The sequence below is a fragment of the Mustela nivalis genome, assembly GCF_964662115.1.
Source record: "Mustela nivalis genome assembly, chromosome: 17".
Classification (NCBI taxonomy): domain Eukaryota; kingdom Metazoa; phylum Chordata; class Mammalia; order Carnivora; family Mustelidae; genus Mustela; species Mustela nivalis.
Window position 1 is genome coordinate 4,570,444 of NC_139036.1, and position 19,790 is coordinate 4,590,233.

At 50.3% G+C, this 19,790-nt stretch overlaps 2 protein-coding genes across 5 annotated transcripts in view; one reads left to right on the forward strand and one right to left on the reverse strand.

Annotated features, from left to right (window-relative positions):
• Positions 1–2,067: 2,067 nt before the first annotated feature.
• Positions 2,068–3,612, reverse strand: RNF222 (ring finger protein 222; the record flags this gene model as incomplete). Its single annotated transcript, XM_082708188.1, has 2 exons — positions 3,499–3,612; positions 2,068–2,712 (listed from the first exon to the last, which is right to left on the reverse strand). Exon 2 carries the CDS (start codon positions 2,686–2,688, stop codon positions 2,068–2,070), a length of 621 nt encoding a protein of 206 aa, XP_082564314.1. The 5' UTR covers positions 2,689–2,712; positions 3,499–3,612.
• Positions 3,613–19,029: 15,417 nt separating this feature from the next.
• The window catches only part of NDEL1 (nudE neurodevelopment protein 1 like 1), a 50,293-nt gene continuing 49,532 nt past the window's right edge, over positions 19,030–19,790 (forward strand). For 2 of the 4 annotated variants that reach the window (XM_082708204.1, XM_082708200.1), the window contains exon 1: positions 19,230–19,341. The gene's annotated coding sequence lies outside the window, so the exon portion shown is untranslated. Of the gene's footprint in view, positions 19,342–19,790 lie in introns of all 4 variants that reach the window. The other 2 variants (XM_082708198.1, XM_082708203.1) reach the window with 2 other exon arrangements.

Genomic DNA, 19,790 nt, shown 5'->3' on the forward strand with positions numbered 1-19,790 from the left:
TTATTCCCCCCTCTCTTCCATAATGTTCCACACCACATTTATCCCATTGGCCATTGTCTCTTGGAGACGTTCTATGGGGATATATGCACGTCTATCTAGATGATACATTTTTAGGACAGGACTTGCTGGATCAAAGTGGAAGTTTTGATTGTTAATGTCAAATTTCCCTTTGTGGGGTTTTCCCCGTATACATCCCCACCACCTCCCCTACTTTCCCTTAGCTTTGGCACCAGAGTGGGTTTTGAATCTTTCAGCGTTTGAGGTGAAAAGAGGTGAAAAATGGTATACCCGCAGAAGTTTTAATTTGCATTTCTTTCACAAGTGTGACTGACGAAATGTTTAAGACCCATTTGCCTGTGTCCTTGGGAGCTGTCTCTCCCATCGAATGTGAATTATCCAGAATGTCAGAGCTCAGGGCTTCCCACGTGCTTTGGCGATGTCTCTGGAAGCTTTGAGAAAATAGATAGCTTTATTTAAAAAATAGCTGCTTGGCATCCTTTGAAAATAAAAGAAGTACCATCTACAGTTCACCACCCGACAATATGGAAACGCTGCAGGACTCATTCGAGTCTTTGTAAGTGTAACATTTTAGTCCTGTAATAAATATGTTTTCCACGAATCCACCTGTATTCACACCCCCCCCCCCCAATAGCACCGATGGTCTTCTCTGGTCTTGAAAAGAGCATAAAGAAGTCCAGAAGTTAAGTGTTTTAAATCAGCCCTCTCTGGGTCCCAAATATCCTCTCCCCCAGGGGTCCCCAAATGCGCACCACTACGGGGGTTTGGGAAACAGCTAAGAGGCAAGCCCCCCCCCCCGGGGGAGGTGGTGAGAAACCACCTAGCTGAGAGAGGAGTTGGACGTTTTAGTTGTTTTTTTTAATCCCCAAATAAAGATTATGGGCTTTTGCGAACAGAAAACAGCTGTTGGCAAGTGACTCGCCCCCCCAGGTAAGACCCAATCTGAGGCTCTTCGAGTGGCCCTCCTCGCCTAGCCCCAGCACCGTCCAGGGCGGGGTCGGCAGGACCTGGGGTTCAGCCTGTGTGGTGACAGTGGCGTCCCTGACAAGTGCAGCTGTTTCCCTCCCCACCCTCCTCGCCCAGCCCAGCTGGGAATCCGCCCCGGAAACTGGCCCAACTGGTGTGACCTCTAATGAGTGGTTGGGTCATGAGGAGGAGGAGGACCTGGGCTGGGAGGGAAGTGGGAGCCCCCAGGGCTTAATTGTGCCCACATAGTTCTCCACTGACTCAAGTCTCGGCCATCAGGTTCCCCCCTGATGCCCTGACTGCTGGTGCATCCTTGAGAACCCAGGACTCAAATTCTCAACCATTCCTTGAGGCTGGGGGAGACCTCTGGCTTTGTGGGCCACTTTGCTAGCCTCAGCCCCCTGTTCCCCAGGATGACCCTTTTCCATTATGTCCCTCAGAGATCCTGGACCACAGCCTCTGAGATCAGCTTCTCCCCAGTGAAGACCTTCCAGGCTGGTAACTTGGGGTGGGAAGACATATGCTGGCCTAACGGTGAGGGTCGTGGATGGTTGCTGAGATCACGGGCAAGGGGCTTTTGGCCCCTGAGCCGCCCCTTTTATTGGTTCCGGAGAGGCAGCTAGAGAGGCCTGGGTGGGAAGTCTGACCTGGATGAGTCCTGCTGTTGGGCCCCCCTCCAGTCACAACAGAGCCCCACTTGGCTTCAGGCAGATCACCCAGGAGATAGGGACGGCGCCTTGGGGCTGGCGACCCCACAGGAAGGAGGGGACCACCCAGCTTCCCACCTTGCTCAGTTCCTGCCTGGAGGAAGGGAGAGTATCTGTAGAAGATACCAGCCCCTCTAGGGCAGGGGCACAGCTGTTGCTTCTGGGGGGGGAGGGCACCCCATTTTCTACCCTCGTCTGGAGCGTAGACTTGGCGTTTGGGCCCCGAGCTCAGCTCCACCGCAGGATCGTCAATCCCTGACCTGACGGGAGCCGGCATGTGGAGTGGAGGGTGAGGACGCCGTCCAGGCCGCCTGTCCCCAGGGGCCTCACCCCTCCCAGGCGCCGCCCCGTACCCCAGTTCGGCCCAGCGCGGCGCTCAGGCCTGCTTCCTTACCAACAGCACCCAGGGCAGGATGGCGGCCACCACGGCCACCACGGCGACAAGGGTGATGAGCAGCAGGGCCCGTGAGCGGCAGCAGAAGGCCCGGCCGGAGCTGGGGGCCGGGGAGGCCTCGGACAGCTCAGCCAGGCTGCGCCGTGGCAGTACGCTGTCCTGCTCCCCCAGGGGCATCCCATGACGGCTGATGACGAAGATCTGCGGCTCCCGGGCCAGGCCCGGTGGCAGGTCCAAGGGCAGCGGGGCGCCCTGGCTTGGGGCCGGCCTCCACACCTGCTGGGTGGCGGCCAGAGGGTTCGTGTGGCCCAGGGTGTCGGGTGGGCCCACGGGCACAGCCAGGGTCTGCGAGCTGCGGTCCAGCATGGAGGGCCAGCGGGAGCTCTTCTTGCTGAGGAAGGTGACATAGCGACAGATCGGGCAGACGATGGTTCTCTGCACTTGGCCGTCCACGCGCGTGGAGAGCAGGTACTTGACCAGGCAGTCGTGGCAGAACACGTGACCGCAGCTCAGCGTGCGGCTGGCGCCCTCCAGGTCGCGGAACTTCTCGTAGCACACGGGGCACTCGCTGCCGGAGCTGTCCTTGCTCTCCCCTTCGGACATGGCCACGCTGCGAAGGCCCTTGTGCTGTGGGAGGGAAGGGCGGTGAGCCGTGGCCAGGCCATTCCTTCCTTCCCAGGGCCTCCCGCACCTCCCATCTCCTGCCTCCCTGCATCTCCTCCGGGGGGGCCTCCCTGACTTACACCAAGACGGGGGCCCCTGGGCCCAGGCCCCTTGGGAGGAGATGAGGGTGCTTCTGGAAGGGGGGTTGGGAGACCGATAAGGAGAAACCCCAGCCCCTCTGAGACTCTAGATCAAGGCGCATGGAATGTGCTGCCGGTGTAGCCTGCCGGATACCCTCCCCTCAGCCGTGACAGGGACCTCTGGGTGAGGTCACCACCTCGCCTCTTCCTGCTTTGATGCCCGAAGTGAAGGCGGGAGGACCCAGGTGTCCCCACCCACCCCACCCTGGGAAGCAGGCAGCGAAGCAGATGCTCCCCCAGACTCAGCCTGGTCTCCAGTGTGAGTCTGTTTGTTTTGAGAGAGAGAGAGAGAGAGAGAGCACAAGAAGGGGAGGGTCGGAGGGAGAAGCAGACTCCCTGCTGAGCTGGGAGCCTGATGCAGGACTCGATCCTGGAACTCCAGAATCATGACCTGAGCTGGAGGCAGTCGCTTAACCCACTGAGCCACCCAGGTGCCCTGGAGTAGTCATTTTCCAGGAGATTCTCCGCTCCTCCTCTATCTACCTCCCCCCCAATCCTGACTCAGGGACTGGCTGGTCCATTGGATGGTATCCAGCCGTGGATCACATTCCTCTGTGCTAAGCGTGGCCATAAAGCAATGACTTCTTTGAAAACAAAGCTCAGAACTTACACATCCAAACGCCTGCTGGCCCTCTGTGCAGTCACGGCCGAGAGCTGTGGGCTCAGACCTCCACCTGCCCCAGCTGGCTCATTCTTCAGATTCTTACTGGGTGCCCAAGGCTGATTGACCTTGGTAAAGGCAGATTTTCATCCTTCGAGGAGATGTCTGGTATGCTGGAAATGGCCCAGGTCACTTGGAACCAAGCCTGGTGAGAAAGTTACCAGGTGAGTGTTAAACATGATCGGGGAGCAAACGAGTGACCCCAAAGATTTTCTCAGCAAGGGCAGAATTGTTGGATTAAGTCCAACAGTTTCCCAAGGAGTTGACTTTGAAGGCAGACACCTGCTTGGGAGGTCCAAGTGTCCTCCCTGAAAAGTCCCCCGTATCAGGGTGCCTGGGTGGCTCAGTTGTTAAGCGCCTGCTTTCGGCTCAGTTCATGATCCCAGGGTCCTGAGATTGAGTCTCGCATTGGGCTCCCTGCTCAGCGGGGAGCCTGCTTCTCCCTATCCCTCTTCCTGCTGCTTCTCCTGCTTGTGCTCTCTCTCTCAAATAAATAAAATCTTAAAAGTCCCCTTTATCACAACTGTGTGGCCTCAACTCCTCTAGATCAGCCTCTTTAGAAGGAGCAGTGATCACCTGTCACTGATATTCTCTTCCATCAAGGAGGTAGACAAAAAGACCCCTGAGCACGAACAGAAATCTGGGCCAGCCTCCAGACCCAAGAGATCACTCGATGGGAACAGGGCCAGTTACTAGAAAAGACCACAGCTTCTCAAATCATAAATTTCCTGGAATCTCTCTCTTCTCTTGGCTTGGTTCTCAATGCATTTTGCCAAGTTGAAAATGTCCCATAAGGAATAAGGAGCAAAAATATGGAAAGGTGGGGATAGCACACCTGGGACCCTGGAGGCAACACCAAGAGCTTTTCAAGCTTTGGTCTCTGGGTGTTCAGTGTGGCCCTCCAGGCTGGGGCTGAGGGTTTCAAGGGTTCAGACTCTGGAAATGAGTTCAAATCCTAGATACACCCGTTATCGTCTGTATAACCTCAGGCAAATTATTTAACCTGAGCCTGTTTCCCACCTTACAGGTGGGGTTAATAATATCATTTTCCTCTCAGAGTTGTTCAGGGTATTTTATTTTATTTTATTTTTTTAAAGATTTTATTTATTTATTTGACAGAGAGAGATCACAGGTAGGTAGAGAGGCTGGCAGAGAGAGAGAGATAGGGAAGCAGGCTCCCCGCCGAGCAGAGAGCCCGATGTGGGACTTGATCTCAGGACCCTGAGATCACGACCTGAGCCGAAGGCAGCAGCTTAACCCACTGAGCCACCCAGGCACCCCTGTTCAGGGTATTTTTAAAAAGATTTTGTTATTTATTTGAGAGAGACAGTTAGCATGAGCAGGGGGAGGGGCAGACAGAGAGGGAGAGGGAGAAGCAGGCTCCCCATGGAGTAGGGAGCCCGACACGGGGCTCCATCCCAATACCCTGAGATCACGACCTGAGCCGAAGGTGGGTGCTTAACTGACTGAGCCATCAGGGGGCCCTGGAGGTGTTCAGGCTATTAAATGAGCTAATTTAATTTAATTTAATGAAGGAAGAGTCTGGCACACAGTACATGCTCGACAAATGGTAGGTATCACTGTTAAGACCAGCTGAAGCCTCTCCCCTCCTAGCATTCACCCTCCTCTCCCTCCCTCTCCTTCCCAGTTGTTCCTTATTATGTAGATAACTAAACACACACACACACACACACACACACACCGACAGAGGGCAGCTCCCCTCGTATTAGAATAACTGTACAAGATGATGAAGATCTGTGGCTCCTGCGGCAGACTGGGCAAGAGTTCCAAGGAGAGATTAGGTAAGCGATGGGCAATAGATAACAATTAAGATGGTGATTCCAATGTTTCTGTCATTTCTGTTTCATAACACACAGGCAGGTGTCTCAGCTAAATGGGGATTTTCTCAAGGAGACCATGATTCTCTTAAGCCCATGGCTAACATGTCCCCCTGCATTTCAGTGTCCCACAGGCATATGGCAATTCCACCCATCCATCCATCCATCCATCCACCCATCCATCCATCCATCCATCCACCCATCCATCCATCCACCCGTCCATCTATCACCCGTCCGTCCGTCCATCCGTCCATCCATCCATCCATCCATCCACCCACCCGTCCATCTATCACCTGTCTGTCCATCCATCCGTCCATCCACCCATCCATCCATCCATCCATCATCCACCCATCCACCCACCCTTTCATCCGTCCATCCATCCAATTATTCAACAGATAGTTATTGAGCTCCTGCTGTGTACTAGCTACTAAGCTTTGACATTGGAGACAAGCAGCTTTAAAGCCTAGTGGACATGTGCAACTGTTTTTGAAAAAGACATTTTTTTTTTTAAAGGAGGAATGGTGGTTAGTAGCTGAAGTCTTTTGGGTAATTGAAAAATAGGTATCAAGGTAGACAAGAGAATTAAAGCAGATAGTTAACAGAATGCTAGGGGAAGGAAGGACTTTGGAGGTCATTTAGTTAAATCTAGTTTTATAGGGGAGCAGACCCACCAGATCCAGAGAGGCTTGATTGAGGTCAACTGGGAAGGTGACAGAGTGGGAGACAGCAGAGAGAGAGAGGGAGAGAGGAGATTTCATAGGTGATGTAGAGAATATTAGAAGAGTTGTGGGGAGCTATTTAGTTGAGTCAGGGAATACTACCCTCCTTGGGATGAGCAGGGGAAGGGGGAGCAGAGCCTCTAATTCTGGAGGTGGAAGAAAAGTAAAAGGGATCCAGGCATGCAGAAGACATCCCAGGTCCCTCCTGGTGGCCTCCGTGGGCAAACCTTTCTTCCTCCTGTGCTTTGGGAGCAACATGTCACTCATGCCTGGACAGTGTCACCCTCCCGCACCTTCCACTCACCTCCCTCTCTCGCCTCCCTTTCTTGGGCTTTCCCTGCCCTCTCCCTCCTCGCGTTCCTCTCTTTCTCTTGATTCCATTTCGTCCTTGATCCTTGAGATCTTCTCATGGGCCAGCCTCTGTCTGGGGTGCTGGTGTGAGGGCAGCAGGAGAAATGCAAGGAACGTGCTCGGGCTAGGGCTCACTCTAGCTCAGTGACAAAGTGGACATTATGTGCTGAAAGGTACACCCCCACTGGCGCCTTGGGAAACTGGGAGAGGAGGCCTGGAAAGCCTTCCTAGCTGAGGTGGGACCAGAGTCGAGCTAATAATAAATGATTATAACAGCAACCATTTATTGAACACTAATTATGTGGTTGGCATCCTTCCTCATAAAACCCTGACAACAACTCCGGGAGGTAGATATTATTCCCATTTTACAGATGAGGGAACTGAGGCTCGGGGCTTAAGTAACTTGTTCAAAGCTGCACGGCTGGGACAGGGGAGACCTAGGGAGCCAGGGACTGCTGCCTCTGGTGAGGGTTTAGATGTGTCTCCATGGAGGGCGGTCCAGACCTTGTGTCACTGAGAGCTGGAATAGGAAATCCCAGCCCCCATACCTGTGTGGAGACATCGATTCAACAAGCATCCATGGAGAAAAATACCTTACAGGAGCTCCAGAATCCCACTAGATATGTTAAATTTGTACAGCTTGCCTTGTGAAGGGGTTTATACATGTATATAAAAAAAGGACTACGTGAAACTTGCTTCACCCTGGTCGGGTCCCTCTTCAAAGTGACACTAAACAGGGTTGTGACTACAGCCACCTGGGAGGCAGGGGGACGACCAGGCTGGCTCAAGGCTGACCTCATGAAGCCCTCAGCATGCCCCCCCAAGAACAGTAGCCCACTGTGAGGACTGGTTAGAGGGTATCCGCGGTCCAGGCAGTTCCCACCTCCTTCCCCTCCACCCCCCCCCCCCGGGGACAGAGAGCCCCACGGGGCAGGGACACTTCTAGGCAGCTGGGCTTCCCTCCTGGGTTCCCAAAGCAAGGCCCCATAGCTTCGGTTGTGACTACTCCCCTAGACACCACACACACACACACACACACACACACACCCTGTGCCACTCTGGTTTCAGCCAAACGCTGGTGGGATCCCGCTCCTTCCCCGCCCCAAGCCAGGCCCCCAGACTCACTTTGGCTGGGACCAAGGAGAGAAGCATCCACCTGGCCGCCGCGTCCTCCGCGGAGCAGGTCTGAACCGCCCACGGGTGCTGGGCAGACAGCACGTCTTCCTGCTGCTGTCACCGCGACAGCCGCCGCCGAGGCATTTCCTAATGACTGAGCTGGTCGGGAGGACAGCGAAGGGAAGTGAATGTCGCCCAACCCGTTTGAGGTCAGGAGGCTCTTGGCGTTGCCCAGGGGTTCGGCGGCTGCTGGAGTCAGGTGATCTTGACTGGGGATGCTCAGAGCTAGGCCCCCTGCCTAAGGGGGAGCCCAGGGATGGGTCTCCCAATGGAGGCAGTGACCCAGGACCCCTCTGACCGAGGCTCCCCGCAGGTGGGTCTCCGCATTCCAGCAATAAGAAAGCTAGCCTCACGTCCTTAACCCTCCGGGACTCATTTCAGGGATCCTCCCCCTACACCCCTGCTCCCCTGCCATGCCCAGGGGGAGGGGTCACATTACCCTCAGCGAGGCTACGGCACCCAACGTCGCATACCAATATTTGGGTGCTGTGTTCGCGTGCATTTGCCATTCATCGAACACCCACAGGGGCTCAGAGCTCCCAAAGACCAAACACCATGCGGATAAAGAACCAATGAATTAGAAGCACAGACCCGCCTGGAAAGAAATCCCTGACATCATGGGATATAGGGGTAAGCTTCCAAACAGTCTGTAAAATACGATCCTATCTATGGAAATTACACAGTCTTTTGCAAGAGAAAAATCTTGAATAAGACACATCAAACTGGTAGTTATCTCTGGTGGGATTTTCTAACTTAGACATTTCTGTGGTATTTGAATTTTCACTCTGGATGTGTGTGTCTTTTTTTTTTTTTTAATTTTATTTGTTTATTTGAGAGAGAGAGAGAGAGAGAATGCCCAAGCAGGGAGGAGGGGGCAGAGGGAGAGGGGGAAGCAGGCTCTCCACTGAGCAGGGAGTCCCCCGATGCGGGGCTTGATCCCAGGACCCTGAGATCATGACCCGAGTCCAAGGCAGACGCTTAACCAACTGAGCCACCCAGGAGCCTCTGTGTGCTTCTTTGTGATCAGAAAAAAAAAAAAAAAAATCAAGAATAAGGCAGGAACAAAGAGGGGGACGGTGGTGGGGACAATGGGAAACCATTTGAGGGATTGCCCTCCTAATTTTCTCAGGACTGGAGGGCCAGTTCTCAAGAAGTTGGTTTTCTTCTGAAAAAAGGAGCTTCTTGATCCAAGGCACAGTCAGGCCTGAGTGTGACTCAGTAGGGTGCCCCAGGATGGCCCCTCTTTGACCTGTCCCGTCATGGCCTGGCTCCACGGGCACCCTGAGGCTGGCTGGGGAGGGCAGTCAAGGTGGTGCACCCCGCCACCTCACCCAGGGACACGGGCACGGCTGAGTGCCAACTGTCGAGACAGTCTCTCGTGTTCTTTCCCCGGGAGCGGAAGGGGAGGAGTTCCAGGCAGTCCCAGATTTAACAGATGGAAATGCAGACTGCCCCGGGGGGAAAATTTGTATTTCAGATAAGTAACAAAGACTTTGAGTTTAAGTGTGCTCCGTCCAGTAATGGGGACTGACGTACTAAAAAATAATTCGTTCTTTATCTAAAACCCCAATTGCGCTGGACATTCTAGATGGTTCATTCTGCCTCTCCAGTCTCAGAGGGCTCCCCGGATTTCTCTCTCTTTCCATCAGCACTTCGAGGAGCTGTTCAGTAGCTTGGCTCATGACTCTGCCTACGGCTTTTGGGGGTTCCCAAAAAGGGGACTCAAATACGGGTTCTCCATACCCTGGGTGTCCCCAGGGGAGGGGACTGACCCAGGCTGGGCTGTCTTTAGACTAATGTGATGTGACCCTGGGGTAACGTTTAGTTCCCGTGGCCCCCGGATCTCTTCCACTGGACCTGCCGTGAAGCTTGTCTTTGAAGGTTACTTTGAATGTATAGATATTGGGGGCGCCTGGGTGGCTCAGTGGGTTAAGCCTCTGTCTTCGGCTCAGGTCATGATCCCAGGGGCCTGGGATCGAGTCCCACATTGGGTTCTCTGCTCAGCAGGGAGCCTGCTTCTCCTCATCTCTCTCTCTCTGTCTGTCTCTCTGCCCATTTGTGATCTCTCTCTCTGTCAAATAAATAAATAAAATCATAAAAAAAAAAAAAGTTTAAAAAAAAAAAAAAAAGAATGTATAGATATTTATGACCATAGTCTCTCATGGTTTTATGTTCCAAAATAAGAATGCAATTTTTAAAATTCCATACACCTGTGTATACATAAATGCACGCATGTACACACACACACACACACACACACACGCCTGGGAGAGTAAATGTATCAACCAGAGAAACCTTAGCTCTACTTTCTTAGGTTGGCTCCAGCTGTCTTGCCCCGAGAGCGTGGGGCATAGGACTGTTAAGTGTTGATGGGGAGGGGGGAATTAGCCATCAGGAAAGACTGAGATCACAGGTGCACGAACCAGAAGTATCTGCACTGTAGGATTTGATAGCAGGACCTCTGGGAAATAAAGACCACTCCCTCCACAAGCATTCACACTTGCTCTGGGTCCACCTAGAGAGTATAGCATGCGCTATGTACCTTTGGGTAAGTTGCTTAATCCTTTGGTGCCTCGGTTGCTTCATCTGATAAATGGGGATAATAGTACCGATTCTGTAGGATTGTGACAATCAGTGAATGGGGGCAAGTGATGTGCCTGGAACCACGCCTCTTGTATGTTACCTCCCACTATCATCACTGTCATCGTCCTAGCAAAAGGAGAAGGCTGACGAGGTGAGGACAACGTGAAGACTTCCTACTTCAAGGGGCCTGGTCAATCCGGTCCTGCCAGTCTCGCCACCCCAGTTTATAGTGTCCTGTCCTTCTCAGCAGAGAGGACAAATGGAGGCGAAAGACTGGAAGGCTAGTTTTCAGCTCAGAGAGGGACGGGACCGGTGGCCTCCACTCCGGTCAGGCCACACTGGAGAGTTGTGTCTAAGTCTGGGGCCACACTGTGGGGTGGGGGGTGCTGGGGGACTGATACGTGTTCCGGGGAAGAGCCCCACTGGATGGGAGGATGGGTCTGGAGACCACGGTGGCCCCATGAATGACTGGAGGTATAGTTCTTGCAGGAGATGAATGGCTGGCCCAGGACAGAGGGTCTCCAGGGGCAGAATCACCTGGAGAACTGATTAAAGACACAGATTCCAAAAACAATCTGAGGGTTTTGAAGGGGCGGGAGGTGGGAGGTTGGGGGAACCAGGTGGTGGGTATTAGAGAGGGCACGTATTGCGTGGAGCACTGGGTGTGGTGCAAAAACAATGAATTCTGCTATGCTGAAAAGAAATTAAAAAACAAAAAGAAAGAAAGAAAGATACAGATTCCAAGGTCTTGCCTTGAGATGTAGCAGGTCTTGGGAGGGGCCTAGGAAAATAGAGTCTATAATTAATTTTTTTAAAGATTTTATTTGTTTATTTGACAGAGAGAGACACAGTGAGAGAGGGAACGCAAGACAGGGGAGTGGGAGAGGGAGAAGCAGGCTCCCTGCTGAGCAGAGAGCCCAATGTGGGACTCCATCCCAGGACCCTGGGATCATGACCTGAGCTGAAGCTTAACCAGCTGAGCCACCCAGCCCCAATAGTCTATATTAATTTTTAAATTGTGTGGATAGGGTTGTGGCTTAGCCATTAGGCAGCTGCCTTCAGCTCAGGTCATGATCCCAGGGTTCTGGGATTGAGCCCCACATCAGGCTCCTTGCTTAGCAGGAAGCCTGTTTCTCCCTCTCTCATTCCGCTTACTTGGTTCCCTCTCTTGCACATAGATAATGATGTCCTGAGAGAGACGGGACAGAGGAATGAGGGATGGTGGCTGGTGGGCAGGCTGGTTGGGGGCACCGGAGGGGCGGGCAGGGGGAGACAGAGGCCTGAGATCTTAGAGCAGGAAAGAGGGCGCCTCAGGCTGAGCCCAAGGCTGGGTTTAAATGCTTGAGAGTCCTTAGGCCCGGAAGCCACAGAATGGAATCAATGAAAAGAATCCTGAGAGGAGACACCTTGAATACGAGGATGCAACTGGCAAGGACAGGGGTGTGGGGTGAGAGGTGCCTGCGGAGGAGAAGCAGGAGTGGGGCAGCGGACTAGGCGAGCAGGAAGGCTGGGAGGCAGGTCCCAGCGGGCTGCGCCTGCGCACGAGACTGTGCACCTGCCAGGCACCTGGTCTGCGAGTGCTCCCGCCCCCTTGCCTCTCGCAGATGTGAAACTCACACAGCTGCCTTGCGGGGCACGAAACTGACACAGCTGCCTTGCTGGGCACCGACCGCAGGTCGGGACAGGTGTGGGAAGGGCGCCCTAGGTGTAAAAGAAACCTCTCCCCACTTCCTGGGGTCGGTGGCAGGAGAAAGAGAGTTCAAAAGGAGGCTTTGATGGAGGATCTGCTGAGCCTTCACACTTTATCTTGGAACTTAAAGCCTCCCTGAGGGTTGGGAGTCCTTGGGACTTGAGAAAGGTAAGGCCAGAGTCAGGGACAGAGTCGGGAGTGAAAAAACTTTACATTTTTTTCTGATTATTAAAACAACAACAACAACAACAAAAACCAAAAAACTCGCCATTGGGGGAAAAATGTAGAAAATTCATAAAACCGCACATGAAGAAGAAAAACATAAAGTCTACGCCACTTCTCCAGGGAGTGCCCATAAATGTTTTGGGGTTTGTTCTTCCAGACTATTTACATGTAATATTTACCATATATGGTGATGTTGAAATAGTGATGTATTATATATGATTATCATAAGTTAATAAGTGGGATCACATTGTATACTTTTAGGACCTGATTTTATTTGGTGGTTACCTTGTGGTCTCCAATAGTCTTTTATGCCCCCCCCCTTTTTTTCTTTCTTTCTTTCTTTTTTTTTTAAAGAGAGGAAGGGAGGGGTGGAGGGACAGAAGGAGAGGGAGAGAGAGAATCTTAAGCAGACTCCACACCCAGTATGGAGCCTGAGGCGGGGCTTGAACTCACCACCCTGAGATCATGACCTGAGAGGAAATCAAAAGTTGGATGCTTGACTGACCGAGCCACCCAGATGCCTCATGTCCTCATTTTTGATAGATGTAGTCATTTATTTAATTTACTGATTGACATTTAAGGTGTTTTCAATTTCCCTTACTATAAAAAATTTCTGCAGGAAAAATTTTTCTTTCAAAGATTTTTTCTTTTCAAGATTTATTTATTTGAGAGGGAGAGTGTGTGTGCGTGAGCAGGGATGGGGCAGAGGGAGAGGGAATGGGGAAGCAGACTCCTCAGTGGGTGTGGAACCCATCACCAGGGCTCGATCCCACCACCCTAAGATCATGACCTCAGCTGAAACCAGAAGTTGTCACTCGACAGACTGAGCCAACCAGGTGCTCCAGGCAGTGTTTTTATTGCAAAATCTTGGTGTTGTTTCCTTAAAGTAGTTATTGAAATGGAATTGATGAGTCAAAGTAGAATATGATTTTTAAAAAGATTTTATTTATTTATTTGACAAAGACATCACACGCAGGCAGAGAGGTCGGCAGGGGGTTGGGGGGAAGCAGGCTCTCTGCTGAGCAGAGAGCCCAGATGTGGGGCTCAATCCCAGGACCCTGAGATCATGACATGAGCTGAAGGCAGAGGCTTAACCCACTGAGCCACCCAGGTGCCCCAGTATAATATAATTTTAAATACTTGTGATAAATATTGTCAAATTTCATTCTGTAAATGTACTAGTTTAGACTCCCTCCAGCAGCATATAGAATTGCCTTGTCATCCTCACTCACCTTGCTTTGTCTACTATAACTTTATCTTTATCAAAAAACAAAAAATCTGAAATTTTCCACCTCTCTGTTGCCACCATCAACATCCTACCTCATGACACTATCAGTAACTTGTTCAGAACCCTGAAAAATAGCCTCTCCATTTCCTTCCTGCTACCCCTGCCCTCCCTCACCTAGCTCCACATGGTCTTTGTTCCACAGAATAGTCCAAATTATCCTTTTTTTTTTTTAAAAGTAGGCTTCATGCCCAACATGAAACTCTGAACCCACGACCCTGAGATCGAGACCTAAGCCGAGATCAAAAGTCAGATGCTCAACTAAGCCACCCCCGTACCCCTGAATTATTCTTTAAAAAAATGTGTACTAGTTGAGTTTTGGTTCTGTTCAAGACAGACTGACTTGTATCAAACCAGAATTCCTTTAGAGAACAATGTAAAAATTAGATCACTTGCATAAGCACCCATGCTCACCCCACACTGACACACACAGTTGTTTAAGGACTTCAGAGAGAAGTCCTTCTGTGGACAGAACTTAGTTAATCAGGATCCTGTAGAGAAAGAAAACACTTTGAGGTGAGGGGCATTGTCTCTACTGCTTTTCTTTAAAAAATTCCTTAAGGAATTTGCTGATTTGCTTGAGCAGTAAATGGTGGTCTAATGTCTTGACATTGTCACAGTGCTCAAAATTTGAGTTCAGGAACTGGCAAAAAGAAGAATCTGGTTGACACCCTGGGGTTTCAGTTGAGATGTCTGCAGGGCTATGACCTAGAACTAAGGACAATCCAGACATCAGCCAGTCCATACAGAGTCTGCAAGTCTCAATCCTGATCAGATCAAACAATTTGACCCTACTCTAGCTGCCTGAAAAAAATGCCAACCAGAAATATACATCCCTTCTGGAAAAATAATATCATTCAGAGACTGCAATTTCTCATTCTACCCAGCATCCAGCATTTAACAAAAACTAACAGATACACTAGAAGACAAGACTATATAAACAAAAACCAAGGGAAAAAATAAGATGGTAGAGGCAGACCCGAAGGAGAAAAAGGTAGTAGTATTGTACATGGACTCCGATGTATTTAAGAAAGTAGAAGATTAACTAGAAATAGTTAAAAAATTTTTAAAGGTTTTGGTAGTCCCATTTGTATGTATGTATGTATGTATGTATGTATGTATGTATTTTGAGAAGGAGAGAGGCAGAGGGAGAAAGAATCTCAAGCACTCTCCATGCCCAGTGTGGTGCCGACCATGGGGCCCATACTTACCACCCTGAGGCCATGGCCTGAGCCGGAATCAAGAGTCAGACATTCAACCGACTGAACCACTGAGATGCACCTAAAAATTTTATCTTAACCTGAGTATAGTTGACACACAATGCTACATTAATTTCAGGTGTGCAACATAATGACTCCACTTCTTTATGTGGTTGCTACTCAGCACAAGTGTAGCTACCACCTGTCACCATACAATGTTGTTACAATGTCATTGACTATTTATTTCCTATGCTATGCTTTTTATTCTCATGACTTATTCACTCCATAGCCAGAAGCCTGGACCTCCCACCCTTTTCACCCATTTTGCCCATTCCCCTACCCCTATGAGCAATTCTTTTTTTTTTTTTTTTAAAGATTTTATTTATTCATTTGACAGAGATCACAAGTAGGCAGAGAGGCAGGCAGAGAGAGAGAGAGAGGGTGAAGGAGGCTCTCTGCCGAGCAGAGAGCCCGACGCGGGTCTTGATCCCAGGACCCTGGGATCATGACCCGAGCCGAAGGCAGAGGCTTTAACCCACTGTGCCACCCAGGTGCCCTCCCCCCCCCCCCCCGCCACGAGCAATTCTTAAATTGAATGTGAAACTGAATGGAAATTCTAAAACTGAGATATACAATTACTGAAAAATAAAAAAAACTATAGATGAGTTTAACAGCAGGTTAGATACAACAGAAGAGAGGATTAGTAAACTGAAAGATAGGTCAGTAGAAAATAGTCTGGAGCATGGTGTGGGGAGAAAAAAGATGGAAAGTAAGAAAAGAAAAGAGCATCAGAGAATATGCAATGTGGTGTAAAGTTCTAAATACATTTAACTGGAGTCAGTCAAGTAAAGGAGAGTGAGTGACCGGTTCAGAAGAAACAGTCGAAGAGTTACTGATTACAGATTCTACAATCTTAATGAAAGACATTAAATCACAAGTTCAACGAATGACACATCTCAAGCAAAATAAATATAAAAAAAATCCCCACATAGGCACATTGTGGTAAAACTTCTGAAAACCAAAGATGAAGAGAATTTTTAAAAATTGGCTGAGAGAAAAAGACACATCACTTTTAGGGGAGTAATAACACTATTGATAGCTCATTTGCAAGACAGGTGACGGGATCCAGGAGACAGTGGAAGTCAAAGCTATGTATTATAAGCTTTAAATGAGTGAAGGAAAATAACTGCCTATCTAGAATTTTATTTTTTTTTAAGATTTTATTTATTTATTTGACGGAGAGAAATCACAAGTAGTCGGAGAGGCAGGCAGAGAGAGAGAGAGGGAAGCAGGCTCCCTGCTGAGCAGAGAGCCCGATGCGGGACTCGATCCCAGGACCCCGAGATCATGACCAGAGCCGAAGGCAGCGGCTTAACCCACTGAGCCACCCAGGCGCCCCCTATCTAGAATTTTATATAGAAAAAATATTCTTCAAAAATGAAGAGGGGGAACAAAGAGGTTTACAAATGAAAACAGAGAGAACTCTTTGTCAAGAGAACTGAAATAAAAATTACTAAAGGACACTCTTTATGCAGAATAAAAATGATCCCACTGGGAGCAAAGAATGAAGGGATGAATGAATGACAAGAGATACACATGTAGAAAAAATACATGAATATTGACTGTGCAAAAAACCAATATCTTAGGAGTTTAAAAATATGTGAAACATTAAAATAACTGACAATAATAACCATAAGGCAGGAGGGCAATAAGTAGAGTAAAATTGTAAGAATCTCAGTTTGTCTGGGCAGTGGGAAAAGCAGAAGTTATGTGGATTAATAATTCAAAGATGCACATAATTTCTTGATAGCCATTAAAAGAATAGTGAAAGAATGTATAATTATGAAACTAATGGGGGAAAAGAGAATCATTTTTAAAATCAAATTTAAGAGGTGCCTGGGTGGCTTGGTTGTAAGCGTCTGCCTTTGGCTCAGGTCATGATCCCGGGGTCCTGGGATCAATCCCCATATTGGGCTCCCTGCTCCGTGGGAAGCCTGCTTCTCCCTCTCCCACTCCCCCTGTTTGTGTTTCCTCTCTCGATGGCTCTCTCTCTCTCTCTCTGTGTCAAAGGAATAGATAAAATCTTTGAAAAAAAAAAAAAAAGAAAGAAAAGCTTGGGGCACCTGGGTGGCTCAGTTGGAAGAGCGTGTGACACTTGATCTAGAATTCATGAGTTCGAGTCCCACCTTGGGTACAGAGATTACTTAAATAAGCAAATAAACTTAAAAAAAAAAAAAAGAAGAGAGAATGTAAGAAAGGTTTACCTATTTGTATTTCTATTTACCTATTTACCTATTTGAATTTCTTCTGCTATGATCTTATCTATATGTTTTGCCCAGTTTTCTAGCTGGATGCTTTCCTTTTCTTACTGATTTTAGATGGATATAAATACAGGCAAATAGAAACATATGCCTGTGAATACTGTGAATACTTTCTGTTTTAAATCTTTAAGTCTTGCTTTAAGTCAAGTTTTAAACCTTGACGTCAGAACACTAAGCACCTGTTTGGACCACTTGTTCTGCTGTTGGGGAGAAGAGGACTGGCCGGTTGAAGTCAGGGTTTGCATCCAGTAGGAGCCAAGAAATGTCTATTGGTCAAACATGGGGTACTGCATTACTACTATGTACAGAGTGAGGAGTTATCTGAACTGGTGGCAGGAGTAGTGAAGAGTGAGTAGTGAACAGTGGATCCCCCAGGCGGGCAAGAACTGAGAGAAACCCAGAGAAAGAGCTCAGCCAGGGCTGGGGCTCTTGGCCAGGATGCTGGGAGCAGAAACGTAGGCTCATACCTAAGTAGAGCCAGCAGGTGGCGCTCTAAAGACGTGCCGTGGCCCTCCAGACTTGCAGGGGGCCAAGATCTTGATCAAGCACCTAGAAGTGGAAAGTGAGGCATAGGGAACTTTAAGCCCTAACTTTTTTGTTCTGTGCTTCCTCCAGAGGTGAAATCCCCAAGATCAAGAGCCCCGTGGATTTTGTTTTTCCTATGATTGCTCTCCCTCTGGGTGCCTGTATAGCAGCACATCTATTCACTTCACTTTGGACCACTGTGCGTCCAAAACTTTGATGAGCAAACCAATGACTTGGGTCTTTTGTGAAAATGCAAGTTCTGATTCAGTAGGACTGCGGTGGGGCCTGAGCTTCTGCATTTCTAACCAGCTCCCTGGTGATGACTCGCGCCCAGCCGCTCTCAGTCTCATTTCTAGGAGCAGGGGGAGGGCTCTGCCCCCAGAGCTTGCCAGCTTCTGGAGTAAACTCTCGCTGAAGTGTCTCTGGTACAAGTTAGAGAGAGCGTGGGTCCCTTCGCTGGGGGACCTTGGGCAAGCTGTGTGACCTCTTGGGGTCTCAGTTTCCTGATCTGCAAAATGGGAAGGGGGTGCCAGCCTGGCTCAGTGGGAAGAATGTGCAACTCTCGATCTCGAGGTTGCGAGTTCAAGCCCCACGTTGTGTGTAGAGATTACTTAAAAGCAACAACTTAAGAAAAATGAGGAGAGTTACAGCTACTACCTTAGAGAGTGGTTTGAAGGTTAAAGCAACATTTAATATGGTGCCTGGCACATAGTAGGCCTCAACAAGGCTTGGGGCACGCTTAAAGGAGAAGCCAGGTGGGCACCCTGGAGGAGTGGCTGAGTGGACAGAACAGTCTTGAAGAAGGTGCCATCGTCTGAAAAGGAGGAGGTCAGGGAGGTGAGGGCAGAGAGCCAGGAGGAGGGCAGGTGTCCTGATCAGGTGCCAAGACTAAGGATTGCTTTTGAGGTTGCAGCAGGCTAAGCAGGGATCTTTCTGGAAATGGTGAAAGTGGGTGGGATCTGGACTGCCAGGCACATCAAGTGTGCCTTGTTGCCCCATTTCACATCTTTGGGGATCTTAGGAGGTTGTGATCAGAGCTAAGAGGAGCCAAGGCTCACCCTGGCCCTGCCTTCATGCCAGGCTTTGCCAAAGCCCGTTTAGCCTCCTCCCACTGCGATGGGGTCCTCAGCCCAGGCTCCCGTGCTTGCCTGTGTGCTCTGAACAGGGTAGTGTTTCCCCAGCATCGCGAAGGCCGGAGCACATTTACGGACTAACTTCCAGTGCTCTGCTGAACATTCCGGGGACACAGAGACGCAGCCTCCACTCTCCCTGGGTGACCCTGGGGAGGTCGCATGTCACCACTGGAAAGGAATGGTCTGTGTGGGAACTCACTGAAGCATCCACAGACCTGCGAGGCCGGTACTGGGATCACCTCCCTTGCATCGAAGGGCAAAAGGAGACCCCAAGCAGCTCGTTCCAGGTCTCCCAGCCATAAAAGGGGTGGGCAGTGGCCCTCTGCCTTCAGTTCATGGGCAATGCCAGATGCTAGGCAGCTCCTGGCCTCGGTGACAGCTTTGCCCTTGCCCTTCCCCTCCAAATACAAGGACAGGGGAGGACCCGCACGCAGTGACAGTGGGGAAGCTTGAAGGCCTGGCTCAGGAGCCAGGACAGTACCCGATTTCTCTCTTCCCTTGCTTGGCACGGAAGGAATCGTTTCTCCACTCTAGCCGAGCGAGGAGGCTAGCGGGGTTGCCTCACCTCTAGATCACGGGGTCCCCTCCGCCTTCGCGGCCAAACCCACTTCCTGTCCTTGTACCTCTTTTGTCATATGGTGATTCTCACATTTCCTGTTGACTTCTACTTCCCTTCAGCTGGTTCAGGGCCAGCAACCGTGGGGCCTGCTGTTGGTCTGATCGGCGAAGCCCTGGACACAGGAGCAGGTACAATGCGATGGTGGCGGGGGATGGGGGAGGGGGTGGGGGTGTCTGATTGGACGACTGGGCCAGGTGAGGGCCAGCCAGAGGTGCCCCAGAGCGGGAGGGCTCCCGGTGGTCGGCAGACCCTCTCTCTGTCCATGGGCCTGGGGGCACCGTCAAAGGCTGAGGTCAGTGTTGTGAAGTTGGTTATGTCCCTGTGGGGGGAACACCAGACGTTGCACTGATGGTGGCGTCCTGAAACCCCGTGGTCTATCCCCATCTCCCCAAGATCCCATCACCCTGATTTGTCTTTCCTGGGTACCAGATAGCATTTTCCAGGCTTGCAGACAGGGTCTCTTGGGTTCAGACAGGTTTATCTCATGTGATGCTTAACATTGCGCTGAGCTGACCAAGTTAGGAGATTGCCACCAGGAGTCCCAGCTCCTTGTCTCGTTCATGGGCAAGTCACTCCC